Source organism: Gossypium hirsutum, chromosome A02 (genome assembly GCF_007990345.1).
Source record: "Gossypium hirsutum isolate 1008001.06 chromosome A02, Gossypium_hirsutum_v2.1, whole genome shotgun sequence".
Classification (NCBI taxonomy): Eukaryota; Viridiplantae; Streptophyta; class Magnoliopsida; order Malvales; family Malvaceae; genus Gossypium; species Gossypium hirsutum.
The window spans coordinates 1,157,038-1,174,001 of record NC_053425.1 but is presented as its reverse complement, the minus strand read 5'-3'; the positions used below and the strand labels follow the sequence as shown (position 1 = coordinate 1,174,001).

At 33.9% G+C, this 16,964-nt stretch overlaps 2 protein-coding genes across 4 annotated transcripts; both read right to left on the bottom strand.

Moving 5' to 3' along the window:
* Positions 1–510: 510 nt before the first annotated feature.
* LOC107927494 (F-box protein SKIP16) lies at positions 511–4,333 on the bottom strand. Of its 2 annotated transcripts, XM_016858574.2 has the most exons (6): positions 3,914–4,312; positions 2,666–2,954; positions 2,232–2,572; positions 1,758–1,976; positions 1,325–1,431; positions 511–788 (listed from the first exon to the last, which is right to left on the bottom strand). In XM_016858574.2, exons 1-6 carry the CDS (start codon positions 4,121–4,123, stop codon positions 710–712), a joined length of 1,245 nt encoding a protein of 414 aa, XP_016714063.2. In that variant the 5' UTR covers positions 4,124–4,312; the 3' UTR covers positions 511–709. The 2 variants fall into 2 exon arrangements, with proteins under 2 accessions (XP_016714063.2, XP_016714062.2); XM_016858573.2 differs by having other exon boundaries at positions 2,232–2,954; positions 3,914–4,333.
* Positions 4,334–5,424: 1,091 nt separating this feature from the next.
* On the bottom strand, positions 5,425–15,117 carry LOC107927465 (flowering time control protein FPA). 2 transcript variants are annotated; one of them, XM_016858523.2, is made up of 7 exons: positions 14,652–15,110; positions 12,189–12,434; positions 11,883–11,969; positions 11,283–11,757; positions 10,769–11,147; positions 8,928–10,238; positions 5,425–5,622 (listed from the first exon to the last, which is right to left on the bottom strand). In XM_016858523.2, exons 1-6 carry the CDS (start codon positions 14,931–14,933, stop codon positions 8,945–8,947), a joined length of 2,763 nt encoding a protein of 920 aa, XP_016714012.2. In that variant the 5' UTR covers positions 14,934–15,110; the 3' UTR covers positions 5,425–5,622; positions 8,928–8,944. The 2 variants fall into 2 exon arrangements, with proteins under 2 accessions (XP_016714012.2, XP_016714010.2); XM_016858521.2 differs by having other exon boundaries at positions 10,769–11,757; positions 14,652–15,117.
* Positions 15,118–16,964: the final 1,847 nt, after the last annotated feature.

Genomic DNA, 16,964 nt, shown 5'->3' with positions numbered 1-16,964 from the left:
TGAAACTTCCATCCTGTAGTTTCAACCCTCATCGGCCCCTTAAACGTCGATACAAATGAACCAAATTGGGTATCGACAGTTTGATAGCATTTCAATGCATGCATATATGTAACATCATAGTGAATAATGCAACACCAAACGTTATATATGACAACATTAATTTATGTATGCAAATAGTTGAGGATTAATGCACATCTAAGTGGGTAAGCTCATAGATAAGAAATTTCACATCATAAAGCAAACCATCAGCATTCGACATCATTTCAACCCTTTGATACCAATAAAACTAAAACTCTCGGAACATAAAATACGTTATCCTTTCAAGTTAGACATGTTTCGTCAAAGTTAAATGGCAGATAATATAAATTGTATTTGGAATTTGAAAAATATTTCTCAAATTTAGTCCAATGTGATGATGTGATGCCACGCATGTCATTACAAAAATTGGAAAAAGGATCAAATTCAATAATACAGTGACCATCTTGTAAGACTAAAACATAAACTTACTAATTGTTTAATGACCTTGAATATAATTTACCCAATATATTCTGTGTTTTACACACAAGCGAACCCCATTCATTAATGACCAGTAACAAATTTTATGATGAGAGTAATATGATGGAGAGTAATATGGCAAAATGAAATGAAAGAGCAAAATAGGGTTTTCACACATACAAACAGACAAAAAGTCTGAAAATCAGGAATTTTGTCAAAAAACATAATCTGGCATTTCTAATGGGAACCTTGCCACTTGAACTTTAAATGGACCGCCTCTTGGATCAGCCAACCTAACCACAAAATAATCAAAGTTTACATTAGTAACTATCTGTGTTCACTTCATATATTCCGACATCAGTCTTAAGGAATGATGGGCATACTTGGGCATCATAAAAGTAAGAGTGTGCTTGAGCTGAGATGAACTCGACTAGTGGCAAGTTTGAGCTACTCAAAGATTGAGCTCAATTAAGCTCATTTATCAATATTCGTTGCCGTTTATAGGGAAAATATTGCCGGTCTTAACCAAAAAGAAACTAAATGCAGGAAGAAAACGATGTTTATGTAATAATTCTCATACAAAAGTGAACTCATTGGTTACGCTCGAAATACATTCCGGACTTTCTTATTTTTCTTAAAAGTATTTATATCACTCTCACTCCCATTCTTCTCAACAGATTACTACGATCACATCGGATTTAAATCTAAACTCGGTTGCTGAAGGATTTCGACTCTCGTTACAAGACATTGGGACAAGACAGTCAGTCAAAGGTAGCACGATTCATTGAAATAGACCTTCTAAAAGTAATCAAAAGTTTGTTTCACATACCTTCCAGGGACAAATGTGAAATGACCTTCAACGGAACCTGAAGGAGATGGTAAGGGCGAGCAGCTCTGATAAACAAATTCGCCTTCTCCTGGATGCAACAGAGGGAACTGCAAGCATAAAGGAAAACAAGATTTATAGAAAACGTTGATGACTTGATGATTCTTGTCAATAATATATACAAAAAAAAAGGTGCAAGTCTAGTGATAGTCCACAGAAAACAGCACTCGAACATCGAACTTCCTTCTTTAATCATTTTCGCTCACGTAACTCAATAATGAAGAAACCTGGTAGTGCTACGTCATTTCAAAAGCTTATTTTCAGATAAGGCTCACTTATATAAAGAAAATCGAGGAAGATAAAAGGAAATGAAGAATCAGACCAGCATAAATTTTTATAGGAGAAATTAAACTGAGAGAAATAGGCATTTCATCACCTTTCCGATCACGGCCTCATCATCAACACTGGATACGACTTCTTCGTCAGCACGAATGATCCAATGCCTCCTATTCAATTGGCAGGAGCCGAAGGTCATTCCATTAATGACGCACCCTTCGGGTAAGAGTGACATGCGGATTGAATAAGCAAACACGAACTTCTCGGCTTCATCTAGTAGGTCAGAAAATTCTGGAACGAACACAGCCGAAGCACGAACCTGGAAGATAATACTTCTTGTTAGTACCATCATGTCAAAAATAATGAAAACAATTATCGCAATACCATTAAGTGTAGGGTCAGAATATAAAAATTGACTAAAACATGTTAAAATAATTACGTAGTTTCCAGCACGGATAGAAATATACAAAAACTGATAAATATTTTGGTTAGTCAAAGTCAACTCAGCTAGCCACACACATGTACTAACTCTTCGTTAAAATCAATTCAAAACAATTAAGTATCCAAAAATTACCTGCACACCATTTGTTACAGTAGTAACACATAAGGGAGGAACCTCGGGAAATAAATTGATACTACGATCATCTCCTTCTTTACGGACTTTGATAATACCATTCTCTAAACGGCGTCCGTGTTCCTCTAACCACAGCAACATGGCGTCTTGTTGCTCTTCACCATACAAATCGTGCACGGAACGAATAAGTGTATTCGGGACACATGGAATCATTTCATTATCTGTAAGAGGCTTCCTTGTACTGACAAAAAGTTGGCCATTGGTACAGTTCAAGAAAAACAGTTTCCTACTAGAAGCGAAAGAAGAAGCCACGATGATGCACTTGGATCGGCTCGAAAAACCTAGGTAACAAATGACATATCTTGTCTTGGCAATAACCTGATGTAATGGTAACAAGTAAACATTAACTGAATTTTGATAGAAAGAGTAACCACCTATAATTCCCAACCAGCTACTAGAAGCTGTCTTCGGGTTCATTTTGTCCGGCAGTTCTTGACCGTCATGAAAGCGATAGAGAAGCCGAGTGGGAAGCGGCAATTTGACTTTTAAAAGTGTTTGTAATTGTTCAATATCAGATTCCGATGCACCCCTTCTAAGTGTCGCCTCAGCCTCCGGGAAATTGTTGTTAAACCATTTCTTAAGCTTATCCCAACATCTTTTAACTCGTTTAACGAGCGGCCATGGATACATCGAGAAAGCCTCTCGCCACAACTGATAAGCTAACTGGAAAGGAAAAAGAAACAAATATAAAAACATTACTTGAAAGAACTTAATCATCTACATTTCCATAAATCCATAAATTCATACATATCATATAGTATTCAACCCTAATGAAACATTTTGACTAAAATATAAAAAAGCCCTCGACTTTACCATTGTATTTAAATAAGTTCTCATTCGATTTTGTACACAAAAATAATCCCTTTAACATTTTTAACTTGTATTCTAATAAACTTTAACTTAACTCTAAACAATCACTTAATCTTTAATCTATACCTAAAACCCTAACATAAATAAACTTTTCACTAGAAAATAAGGGCTTCCTTAGGTATCAATAAAAGAATAAGGGTTTGATTAGGTGCAGAAAAAGTATAAGGGCTTATCTCAGTAAAACAGTATGGTTCAGGGGCTATTTTAATATTTTATTCAAATATTTTCCTCCTCATAAATTCCAAACTTATTTTCTTCTAAAATTCCCAAAATTTGAGTCTCTGGTCCCATTAAACTGATTTATTTGCAAAATGGTCCTTTTATCCAAAAAAATCCATTAAAGAAACCCAGACGAAGAAAAGAATTAGAAAATTAAACAACATAAAATATTTTACAACATATAAATTTCAACTTGTTTTCGTCTAAAATCTCCTAAATTTGAGTCTCTGGTCCCCTTAAACTGATTTATTTAATATTTCAGCCAAATTTGTTCCTCCTTATAAATTCCAACTTATGAAGTAAAATTTCAAGAGTTTGAGTCATCGATCCCAATAAACTGATTTAACTAACCAATATAAAGTTAAATCTTTTCCTAATTCAATAACAAGAACATCCGCATAATAAAAAAAACAAAAACAAAATATTTCACAGAAAAACACAATGAAGAACAAAAAATCCAAGCATCCAAACTAAGAAAAGAATTAGAAAAACAAATAAAGAAATGGGTTTTGGAAAAATGAAATCAAAATTACCATAAAACAAGGTAGAGGGTTTCCATGATCATCTTGAGGGGTTGAAAGCTGAAGTTCTTGATAACAAATTTGAGCCCAAAGGGAATCGTCAGAAGCTGAACCTCTAAGCCTTTTATTAGCACAAGAAACTTTAATAATATCTGAAGGAGATAATTTTGATAGAATTATGCGGAGAGGTAAATACCCTAACCCATCTAATTCTTTTTCCATTGAAAAAAAATCCAAAACTTCAAAAACCCTGAATTTAGAAAATGAGAGAATTGGGACAAGTTTCTATGACTAAATCTTGAACAGAACTGTGCTAAAATTTGGGTTTTTATTTTTCAACTTGTGAGATAGTGAAAGGATAGAGAGAGACAGCAAAGACCTTATATATTTGTTGGCTACTTTATACTGTGCTATCTCGCGGTGTGGTTAAGTGATTTGTATTTACATGAGAAATCTATCAAATGCTTTTCGAGATTTTTCATTTTAAAAAGGGTAAATTGCACCAACAGTCCCTAAACATGATTTTAAATTATATTAAGTAAACTACAATAGTAGTCATCCAACTATTAGTAAATTTTTTTAATCACTCAACTATAAAAAGTTACAAAATAGTCATTCAACTATTAGTAAATTTCTTCTTAGGTCATTAACTATGAAAACTTACAAAATGATTATCCAACTATTAGTATATTTCTTTTTGTTCACTCAATTATGACGAGTTACAAAATGATTATTGAACTATTCAATCCTGTCTTTCTTGGTTACCAATTGGCTAACATAAAAATAGAAACACCTAAAAATCCAAGATAGTTGGGTGATAAAAAAGATAAAATTGAATAGTTGAGTGACCATTTTGTAACTTTTCATAGTTAGGTGACCAAAAATAAATTTACTAATAGTTAGAGATCATTTTGTAGTTTTTCATAGTTATGTGACTGTCTTGTAATTTTCCATAGTTAGATGATCACTAGTGTGGTTTACTAATAGTTGGATTACTACTTGTGTGGTTTACCCAAAAGTTAATAACCAAAGATTGAAGAAATATAAACATTGAAGGCTAATTTTACCATTATCCCAAAATAAATTTTACTATTATGCCACGTGTACATCTACAAGGACCAATTTTTCTTATCAGAGGAGGTTTTTTTTTGAAGGTTTCATTAAAATAAATTTTAAGCTTCAATTAATGATGCTTTACTTTGACATGATACCAACCTAAAACATGATACAGGGCAGGTGTTTTTTCGGCCAAGATGATGCAAGGCATGTTTAGAGCCCAAGTTTTAGGATTAAATTGAACAAAAAGTCAAAATTCAAGGATTAACCGTATTAAGAAAAATGAAGATCCAAAGTGAGAACAGCAGCTTTTGTCCCATTACATAATTTCACTGAATTAAACTTAATTATTTTTTCTGTTTTTTTTTTATCCAAATTTTAACTTGCTTCCAGATTAAATATAACAAAACGATAAGACAGCGAGATAATTAAACATAAATTGTGCCGAAATATTTGACATGGCTAAATAAAAATCAAAACCAATATTCATTAACTAAAGAAATAATAATAATTTGTCCTTGATTGAAGTCAATCTATTACCCACAAAATTTGCAAAACAAGGATTTTTCATTCACGAACAGTCGACGGCTGATGATAGTCGTTCATTTTCAGAAAAAAATCGAAATTTGCTTCGTATCTACGGATTCACAGCCCAAAATTTTTGCCTACATAAATCGAATAAATGAATTAATATAAAAAGGCTTTGTTATGTTGGGAATTGGAAACAAACGAAATAAACATGGAAAATTATTTTGGATTTTATTTTTGCCATGAATATGAATCCTAAATCATACTGCAATTATGTTGACAAACTTCGAACGAGCTAATAAACATATTTATATCCGACACTCAACCGAACATATATAACGTTGACGAGCTCGAGTAAAAACAGGAATACCCGTAAACATATTCATATCCGATATTTAAATAAATGCTAATAAGTTCGAATAGAAAACAACCATTCGCATTAGAAATAGTAAGATAAGTTACCCTCATATTTTAGTATCAGAAAATCAAAAAATTATGATCCTACCGTTGCTAAAAAAATGGTTAAATACACCTTTTGACAACTTAATTTAGTTTCAATATTCAAATTGGTACCAATCAATGAGACATTATCAACTGATGTAGTTGCCACTTGCAATAGCTTGATTGGTCCACATCACACCATTTTAATGATGTTACAGAAATGGGCTGAACCATGAGACAGAAATCGAATTCAAGTACCAAATTTGAGCATTGAAACTAATATAACGTATCAAGAGAGATATTTACCATTAGAAAAGCTATGTTATTTGAATAGACGTATGGAGATTGTTTGCAGTATTCTTTTTAAATCAGAGCTCGGATTCCATGCATTTTTCTATTAAAGTTATGCTAAAGCTCAGATTGGTTTGAGTTTAAATCATATAGAAGCATTCAAATGAATACGACCTATTCCGACCCCAACTCCGACGAGTTCCCTACGCGATCTGTTTTATGTTAAAAAGGAAACGAAAACTGAGATGAAACTTGATAAAAACTGGGTTGTAATCCATCCTGTAGTTTCAACCCTTTTCGGCCCCTTAAATGTCGATACAAATAAACCAAAAAGGGTATCAACAGTTCGATAGCATTTCAATGCATTCATGTATGTAACATCATAGTGAATAATGCAACACCAAACGTTCTATGACAACATTGATATATGTATGCAAATAATTGAGGATTAATGCACATCTCAGTGGGCAAGCTCATAGATAAGAAATTTCACATCATAAAGCATCAGATTCAACATCATTCCAACGCTTCGATACTAATGGAACTCAACGAAACCAAAACTCGGAACACAAAATACGTTATCCATTCAAGTTGACATGTTTCGTCAAAGTTAAAGGGCAGATAATATAAATTGTATTGTGAAGCCAACCACAGTTTGATACCTAAGTTTAATAGAATCCCCAACCAAAATCAGAACGGACTCGGACGTTTTTAACAAAGCGCGTTAACATTTTTGTCACCAAATTCCAATGTATTTGGAATTTGGCTGACTAGATTCTCAAATGCTACTACAGAGCCTTAATCAAGATTAATATATTACTTTATATATACTATAAGAATATCTCTTTTACGAAAATTGCTTTCTTTGTGTGTGTATATACCAGATCAATTTGAAAATATATCAGTCACCTTCAGATCATTTGTTTCGCAAAAAATTTGACTTCCGAAGAATGATTTTTGCAGTATTTGTTTCGAGGATTTGGGATTAAATACGAACTAGGTAGAGGGGGATCCCATCTTGACGCAAAGCAAAAGCAATCCCCGAAGTATAAAAGATTGATCACTTAAAAGAGTAAAAACTAAAACAAATGAAAAATAGAGTAGACCATCCAAATTCCTATCTCCTGAATCATTGTAACGAATGTCAATACAATTGGCCGCAATTTTTGTTTAGTGAGTACTTTAAAATGTACAATTTGTGGCTTTGGAGAAATTCAAGATGGGGATGATGATGACGACAGGAGTGTGTTTGTAAATGGTGATTTGAGTTTATTGCTCTTTAAATTATTTGGGACACTACGCTAAGGTTAAGTTTCAAACGTCATTTAATAGCCGAGTGGCTGACTCAACACAGTTAGAGTCTTATGGAACCTAGCTTTACGATAAATATTTGAGTGAAAAAGCAGTTTTGGCATTTCAACGTAAGTCTCAAATTCAGTAAAACTCAGTTTTACAAAGCAAAATTACAAATTTGAATCCCATAAAAATTTACATTTCTAGAATTCTAAGAAAGGTTCATCCTATAGTCTAGTGACAAGGGCAAAATCTTCAAAATTAATGCTTTGAAACAATAAGATAAATAGCATAAGATGTGATATGTATAAATACGGTAATAATGCTCATAAAGCAAAGATTAAAGAAACTAACATTTACTATTTCTAGAGGAAACATATGCATACAATAATTTCTATAAAGATAAAACTAGTGAGCTAGAGAAAAAAGATACCAATGCAAATGTTCATGGAATCAGTAAAGAAATAACTAATTATAAAAACCTACTGTTACATGGACTCACATGTGAATGTCAGAAATGGTTGTGTTTGACACGGGTATTTTCAATTTTCTAAAAAGTTTTATATGTATTTGGAAGGTCTTTATAGGGTTATATCTCAGAGCAATGCACCAATTGTTTAACTATCCAACAGGTACATTTTTGTTTATTAGATCAATCTGGAACTACCCAGCACCACAAAATTTGCAGCTTAATTCTTAACCATGTGAATAAGCATCCAAACATTTTCCAATGCAATACTTCTAAAATAAAAACCTATTCTCAGTTCGGAGAAAACTCTTTTTGTCCAACATGATAAAGGAACAAAAAGAACAGGCTTCAGATCAAACCACATCATCTTAGCTTGAACCATTAAATAATTGCCATCCTACAATGGGAAGGCTAATGAGAATAGTGCATAAAAAGATGACTAGAAAGTTTCAACTTTAGATATTCCGCACATCCTTTGCACCACCTAAACAGCAAATTTGCTTTCAACCTCCAAACCATCTCTTAAAAAACACATCAGATTAAATCGAACTCTCATATCCTTCTTGTCACAACCAATCCCATAACAATCTCAAAATACCATTATACCTTGAAACACTTCGACAAACAAAAAATGATTCCAACCATCTCATTACATGACATAACATCCCAACACTTTGATATTAATGCCCCACTTCCTATTCTCAAAATAGTAAAAGGTCTAGCCGAATCTAATGACACTTGCCCTAAGCACTACCAACATTTTCTAGGTTCTAAATCCAAAAGGTTATGCATAATTTTAAGAATGCATATGCAACCATCTAAAAGAAGGATTAATAATAGTCAACAAACATCCATCACCACATGATAAACAAATATCAAGACATATCCCTATATTAACCAATTAGCATGTATCCATTCAAGAAAATAAGTTGTGGAAAGGATAATTACCTAGATTGAAGAAGATATCACAGCTGACTCCCTGTCCCTTGTCCACCTGGAGTATTTGTCTGCTGCTGTTGCTGAATCTGGAGGAGAAGACTAGCTGCAAATTGCAGCGTTGATTGGTATCGCTGGTTTTTATCAACTTCTACATCTGATGTGCCCTGACCAGCTCCGGGAACCACAGACTGCAGCTGCTGTCCGTGACTAGGAAGCTCCAAATTTTGTTTGTCACCTTGCATCAAATTTTGTGGCTGGAATACATTAGCACCATTAACCTGATTAGACAAAACATTAGGATTGCTCGGCTGCTGAAAAGCTGGCGCACCATACAACCCAGAAGTATCTGCTCCATGCATCATTCCATATCCATTCTGTGTATTCGAAGGGGCCTCGGGATGATACTGTTGGCTAAAAGGGGCAGAAACATGTTCTCTTTGAGAAGGGATACCGAAATTAGTTAATGGCCTTGAAGATGAAGCAGTTTGCTGCGGTAAGCTCGCTGCAGAATCCACATATTGTGTGCTGCCATGGGCCACTTGGGCAGAATGGATGGGTGTTTTGGGTATCGATGAGTAATGCTGAGCTGGTGGTAACTGTGCTGGAGGATTGAACTGTTGGAAAGATGAGGCTGCAGGGTTATAAGCTTGCTGCTCCTGGTTCCAATTTTGTGCAGGAACTCCTTTCGGTGCAATGCCTTGAGGAAATGAGGGCTGTGTAGTTGATGTCACTAATGGAGGCTGAACACCACCAACAGCAGTAGCCTGTGACACCGTTGGGAGAAAAGAGGCCAGAGTAGCAATCAGATCTGGTGTTAAAGAAACACCAGTTTGGGGAAGTGCTGCAGCATTGCTGGGTGGTTGATTTTGTACAGTAGTTTGCGCAAGAGGCCTTGCAGAAGGTATGGACTCCTCGTGTGAAACCCTTCCATACTCCCTCTGCAAAGCTTGTTCTTCCTTCAAATGTGGAAGACTATAATCATGCTGAGAAAGAGAAGGTGGATGTGATTGTAGAGGTGCAGTGGAAGGCACCTGTGGAGGCAACTTTAAAACGACTCCATAGAGCCGTTCAGGTCCTGTAACTTTAAGAACCTTGGTTAAGAATTCTGATGGGGGCACCAAAAATAGTGTTGTCCCATCATCAAACTTAGCAACACCAGCTCTGTTTTTTGAGCCAAGGTAGCGAAGGAATTCAGTATATGATGCAAAATCATCTTCACTATCTGGTAAGAAGAAAACAATATCAAATCCAATGGCCTCACAATAGTGTTTTGCTAGCATATCCAATCCTGTTCTGGCTGAACAGTTAACAACTTCGGGACTGAGGAAAAGAAAAGAAGGAAATTCAGTAACATAATAATATCCAACTGGAAGGAATTAAAAATAAATAAATAAACAAAAGAACACCGAAGTAAAACAAAGAAAACTCAAATTTAACATATTTTGAGGAAGTGAGCACTCAAAGAAAATAACCTTACAGGCAATGCCTCAAACAGGAATCTTTAGTAAATAAGAAATTTCATTCAGATACCACGAGTAAAACGAAACCCAAGAGGAGTTTAAAACTACAACAAATTACAAGAGTAGCATGCAAAACATTTATGAATAGCACATAAATTACAACAGGAATGTTTATGGAATACTCCCTTCATCAATCTAATAGAACATTAACCACAGAAAACAGAGTCAAAAGAATGGTTCCAGTAAAACCACAATATACTCTGTCCAGAATTCAAAACTGAAAGTAAGCCTTAATGGAAATCTAACCAGATCAAACAAATATCAAGCATTTCCTTCACAAATAGGGAAGTCTAAATGGAAAGATGTACCAACGAAAATAACAGCACTTACAGTTCTATCTCGAGCCCTTTTCCGATGGGAACACATCGGGCATGACAAACAGGGGTTCCACCCTTGGCAATAATGCCACGCCAAATGTAATCATTATCAGGATGAGCTCGTCCAGGTCCACCAGCAGGGAGCTTTCCAGGCACTGGACTCAAACGACCCTTTCCCTGGACATTCAAAAATGGACTTGAAGCACCCCCACCAATTACTGGCCCAAAATGGTCTGAGCCAGGCCCAAGATCATCCATCTTTCTTAAAGGAAAAGAAGCATCATCAATAGGCAATGAAACCTCTATCCTCGAACGTTTTGCATCTCTTTGAAATTGATTCACATCATAAACATCCCAAGAACCAGACGTCTGTCTCATTGGAGGCCTGACAACTTGAGCAGAAGGGAGAGAAGGAGAAGATTTTCTCCAATTAGAACCCGTGAGATTTTTAAGATCAGCATCCAACATATTATGATGTGAAGATAAATCGTTGTATTCTGGACCAGAAAGCAAAGGGTCATAGCTACCTTGATGATTAAAAGGCCTGACTGGCACATTCGATCCAAGAATACCACTAGTTGCTAATGGTCCAGTTACCGTATTTGGTGGTAGTGTATGATTTTGACCAAACATGTCCATTTGTGAAGATCTAAATGGATGATCACTTATGAGCATGGCAAGCCCTGGCCCCTTTATGCCTGAATAAAGGCCAGAGTAATCTTTGCCAGGTGCAAGTTCACTGCATGAGAACATAATAGTAATCCTTGGATCGTTAAATAAACGACCCTGTAAACCCTCCTTTGCACGACGAGCTTCCTCCACGCTCCTGAACTCCACAAAAGCATAGTGTCTTGAAGGGAAGCTCTTAATGTTCTCAATCTCACCAAACAGTATCATGGCATTATGAAGCATTTGTTCATCAATTTGCACAGATGGAGGATAGCCTACCCACAAAACATTGGTAGGCTGACTGTCTCCCTTTCGGCCAACTATTTGAGAATGCTACAAAGATGATTTACATGAAAAATGTATAAATATTCAATTTAGGCAATAAATGTAGGTGCAAGAAAAATGAAGAATAATTACGCAAAATCTAGTTCAACAGAGGCTTTAGGTTTATTACTCACTGGTCTTTTCAACAAATGGCTATCAGAAGGCCCCATTCTACCAGTAAAAGGCCCATCTCTGAGATCATGAGAGTTAGGCCACTGTTCCTGTTAAAAGGATCGAGGAGAAAGTTCATTCAATATGACAACTACTAGCACATTAAGCATTTGAAATGAGTGTTTCAACTTTGAAGTTACATGGAGAAATGGAAAAACGGTTGAACAGGTGTTAAGCACAGGAAAGTACTAGTCTGGGAATATAGATGCTAACCAATTGGTAGCCTAACTATTAAAAGCAGATTTAACATTCTAAATGTATGTACTTACTCTTCTTGAAGGATGGGATCGCAAAAAATCAACACGTATCTGTGCACCACCTATTCTCTTTCCATTCATGCTTCTCATGGCCTGGGAAGCATCTTCCATTCTAAAATACTCTACAAATGCAGTATTACGATCTCTAAGGAACTTGAAGTCTTCAATTTTACCAAACTTGGAAAACTCTTCTTCCAATTCTTCCTTCGAAATAGTTTGACTAATTCCACCAACCCATAGACTCTTACAAGGCTTTGCCTGAGGAATTTCACAACAAACCCCAAAAAGATAAAAGATTAGACATTATTTATCGCATAAGGCAGGACAAGTTAGAAGGAAAAAGAAAATAGATGATCCAAGTTTAAACACACTAATTACTGGAGGAATATAGATCATATAACTGCAAAATTTGAATCACAACCTATTGATGTGATGCTAGGATTCTATTACTATGAATTCATATAAATGCAAAATATTTATTCTATTGCAAGCAAAAGTCTAGATCTGCCATTATACCATCCTTCAAGTCAAGAACAAGGAACAAGGGAAAAAAATAGCAAATAAAAACAATATAAACCACTTTCAGCATGGCAAACTTCTCTTTCAAGTCAAGGGGAAACAAGTAAATAGAAATTCACTTCTAAGAGTTACTTAAGCATATTTAAAGAATAAAAGAACAAGCGAAAGTCTCAAAGGATTCCCCCAACATCAATTTCTGCTTAATGTTGTATAAATTTGACCCTTCGCTCTGGATGTCAGAATGAAAAGGACTTCAATCAGCTTAGTAAAAATAGGAGTATGACACTCCAATTAAGATTGATGACCACATCAATTTTTTTTTTCTTTTGTTCTCTTTTCTCATGGGCACAAAGGCCCAATGCGCACAAGAGTAACCATATTTTGAAAAATGATGGAAGGGAAATGAAGATGGGTTTTAGGAAGAAGACAATGAAGAAACAAATTTGTATCTCAAGATCTTTTAAATTATGTTCCTACAACTTTTTCATTTTTCTTTAAGTATAAATACCCGAAACATATCCAAACATGGTTGGGGGAATACAACCCTCATAGAACCCTCTGTTAATTCATATGGAATGACATTTAAAAAGGGAGGTCAATGAATTCACAGAGCACTTTGGTTTCTCTTTAACATTATAGTTTGTGATTCTTTATGGAAGGTTTCTAGTTTATAATTCTAGTTTATAAGGGCTTTAGTCTTCTCTTAGACAAAATACCATATATCTTGTAAATTTTCATTGCAATAACATGTTAGTAAGTAGTTTGTAGTTTACCTCAGTCAACAATAGCCACCAAATGAACCATGTTAATTTTTAACCAATGATTATCGGCTAGATTAGAAGCCAATTAAGCTAAAAGTGATGATTTAGCTATCAATAGAGGAATGGTTGAACTCATTTTACAAATGAAACTAGTTTTGAAAGGGCATGTATGGCATTTTCAATATACTTGTTTCTCCTATAAAGTTTCCCACATTATAGAAACAAAAGGAAAGGAAGTAGCACTTTTTTATACAAATATTACTAACTAAATATTATTTAATTTCATCAACCTTCATACTTCATATCCGTTTTTATTGCTTGTTGCTAGGTTATTAAGGGGAGAAGTGATAAGACAGAAAAATGAAATAAAAAAGTAGAGTTTTGTGAATAATAAAGAATACACGTTAAGATCATGTATCAATCCATTGAGCATGCATGTTAAAATTGGAAATTTTGCCTGGTGTAAGATCATTACTGCACCCGTTTTTCTATTCATATAGCTAGAAGAATAATAGTACATGTTAAAATTCGAAATATTGCTTGGTAAGATTATTATCGCTAAACCGATATGTAACAATCCAAATACAATAAGAAAAAACTAGGATTCGTATACTTTGGACCACTAATTGCACATTTTTCTGAGAAAAGCTTTATAGAGTTAGAACACTGGAAATTGTCCTAAAAATTTCACACCATTACCCTCCTTAAGCCATAAATCCATAAAATTTGAAACATTTTCGCATTAGATTGATATGCCTTTAACAGTTGCAAAGATTTCCTAGTTCCACTAAAGAAAGAATTAAGAAACTTCGGCAATCTCATGCCTAAATTGCTTTCTCATCGAAACCCAGATTACACCTTGACTCTTTTTAATGTCGCCTACTCTTTCAATACAAAAGAATTATATCATATTGAGCCCGCATTCCTTAATTTTTATATCTCTTTATAAAATTTAAATTCTAATTTTCATATTTGGTTGCATTCCTTAGAATTCCAAGATTTATTCCGAGCATTGATATAAATGAGACGAATAATATATGACAAACTGTAAAACTAGAATGTAAATATATGCGTTCAGAACTAAAACATCAAACTTTCTTTTGTTTCTTTCAAGACACAAATAAATATACAAAAACCGAGCAAAAACTGAAAAACCTAAAAAATAGTCAGAGAAGATAAGAACATCGAAACGAACCGGTCGAGCAAACTCAATCTTGATCTGGTTTCCATGCAAGGTGGCTCCTCGTAGAGCTTCCTTAGCCGCCTTCGCATCTTCCACACGCTTGAAGAACACGAAAGCGAAGCTTCTAGAAGAGTACGTCGCGACGCTATCGAGTTCACCGAACTTGCCGAACAAATCCATCAGATCTGAATCCACGGTCTCACCCGATAAGTTCCCTACCCATAAATTGCTCGACGGCGTATCGGATACTTCCGATTGTTTCCCGATGTTTTGTTGCTTCATCGGCGGGAACATTGTTAGAGATATCCAAACGGTAGTGATTTAATATTTTTTTTTCTTAAATTGAGTGTGAGTGATATGAAATTGAAAGAAACCCTAAAAATTAGAAAATCAAATTGAATGAATTTTCCTAGAGAAAAAACCGACCAACCGAAATCTGTAGAACATGTGGGAACAGTTATTTATATATATATACAGGGAGGAGAAACAAGGTAAACGCCGTCGTTTGAATAAAGGAAGCCCTAGCCCGTGACCCAAAGGCCGTGCCGCTCTTGAGGTGCATGTAAGTGATGTCAGCAGATGGCTGCTATTTTTTCTTTTTCTTTTTTTTTCATTTTGCACTTTTTATCAATGTATTTAGAACTGGATTAGTGGTTGATTTTAGAGGTGTTTATGGCCAGTCCATTCAATCCATTTTGAAGATCTGTTTTGTGTGAGAGTTTAGACGAAAAACAAGATTTATTTAAAGAATGGGTCCTGTTTCAGGTAATGTTTTTTTCATCTAGGCTCGACTCAACCCGAATACATACTTAAGGTATTAATACCCTTCCCAATATATTAATACATGCCTAAAGAAAAATTGACTGAGTCTCAATACTCTCCCCAAGGTATCAATACCTTCCGTACTATATTGATACTATAGGCTTTAATATGAGTCGAATTGGTCCAGACTTAGGTTTAGTATCTATAATGGATCGGATTTGGCAAAATTTAAATCTATTTTTTGTGTGGAGTCTAAAATTTTATTAGGACTCGATCCAAACCTGACCCAACCTAAAGATACCTTTAGTTGAATTAATTAAGTCATTAATTCATCGACCGATTAAACTAAAATTTATAAAATAAAAAAGCTCAATTCAATTCATTGTATTGATTCAATTAATTTGTATCTATTCACAATTATAAAATGGGACAAACAAAATTTAAGTATAGAAATAGGAAATTAGGTATAAGTGAAGGGTGAAGTTATGATTTAAGATATTTATTTATAAATTCGATGATACAACTTGCTTATTTGTGCTCCCATCGCTGTATTTTTATATATCTGAAATTTAGTTTTATTTTTAAATTTAAAAATTTAGCTCTATTTGTTAATAATAAAATTCCTATTGATAATAATATTGGAATTCAATTAAATTGAATTATATAGAATTTAGAAAAGAGAATGTTTGCTTACGTGATCAATTTTAGTAGCCTCAAAAGCTGTGTAATATTTATAAATGAAAACCTTATGATCCTAAATTTAACATTTTTATTCATATATTTGATTTTTTAAGGGTGTAATGTTAATTTAATTTTGAAAAAAGTTTTTTGAGAGTATTATCAAATCATAACACCCATTATTAAATCTAAAACCCTAACAGCTTTTTTTTTTCAATTTAATTTTTTTTCTTTAGATGAAATGGTATCGATATTTAAGTTAGTTGTTGGTTACGGTTTCCTTAATAATTATTTTCAAATGATTTTTTTTAAAATAATTTTTAATTTTCGTTCATGGTCATGTTTTTTATTTACATTTTCGTAAATTTTGTTTTGCCCACTCTATTTTATTTGAAAGTAATTATAGTTTTTGTTTTAAATTTTAGTTTCTAATAATGTTTAAAACATTTATATGTGATTTGCCTAAATAAGAGTGTTGATATGTTTATTGAGAATCGTTCTCAAAGTACCTTATCATAATAGAGCGCAATGATGATACTTGTAAAATTAAAATCGAATTAAGATTATGCATCTCTAATTTATTTATAAATATTTCCGATGTTACAATTAGTATTATTTTATTTTTCTCTTCATTAAAAAATATTTTACAAACATAATATTTAAACATCGATTTGTAACGTCTGATTTATCGTATATATTATGCGTCATGTTTTTAATAAAAGGAATTGGATCATTGATATTTAATCTAAGACTTTGTCGGTTAAAAGGAAAAATAATTGGATTAAAAATGTTTTAATAAAGAATTCTTTCAATTTTTGGAACACTTTTAATTAAAATTCATTACGTATAAGATAGTATGTATTTTAAAAAATATTTCTCAAAGTT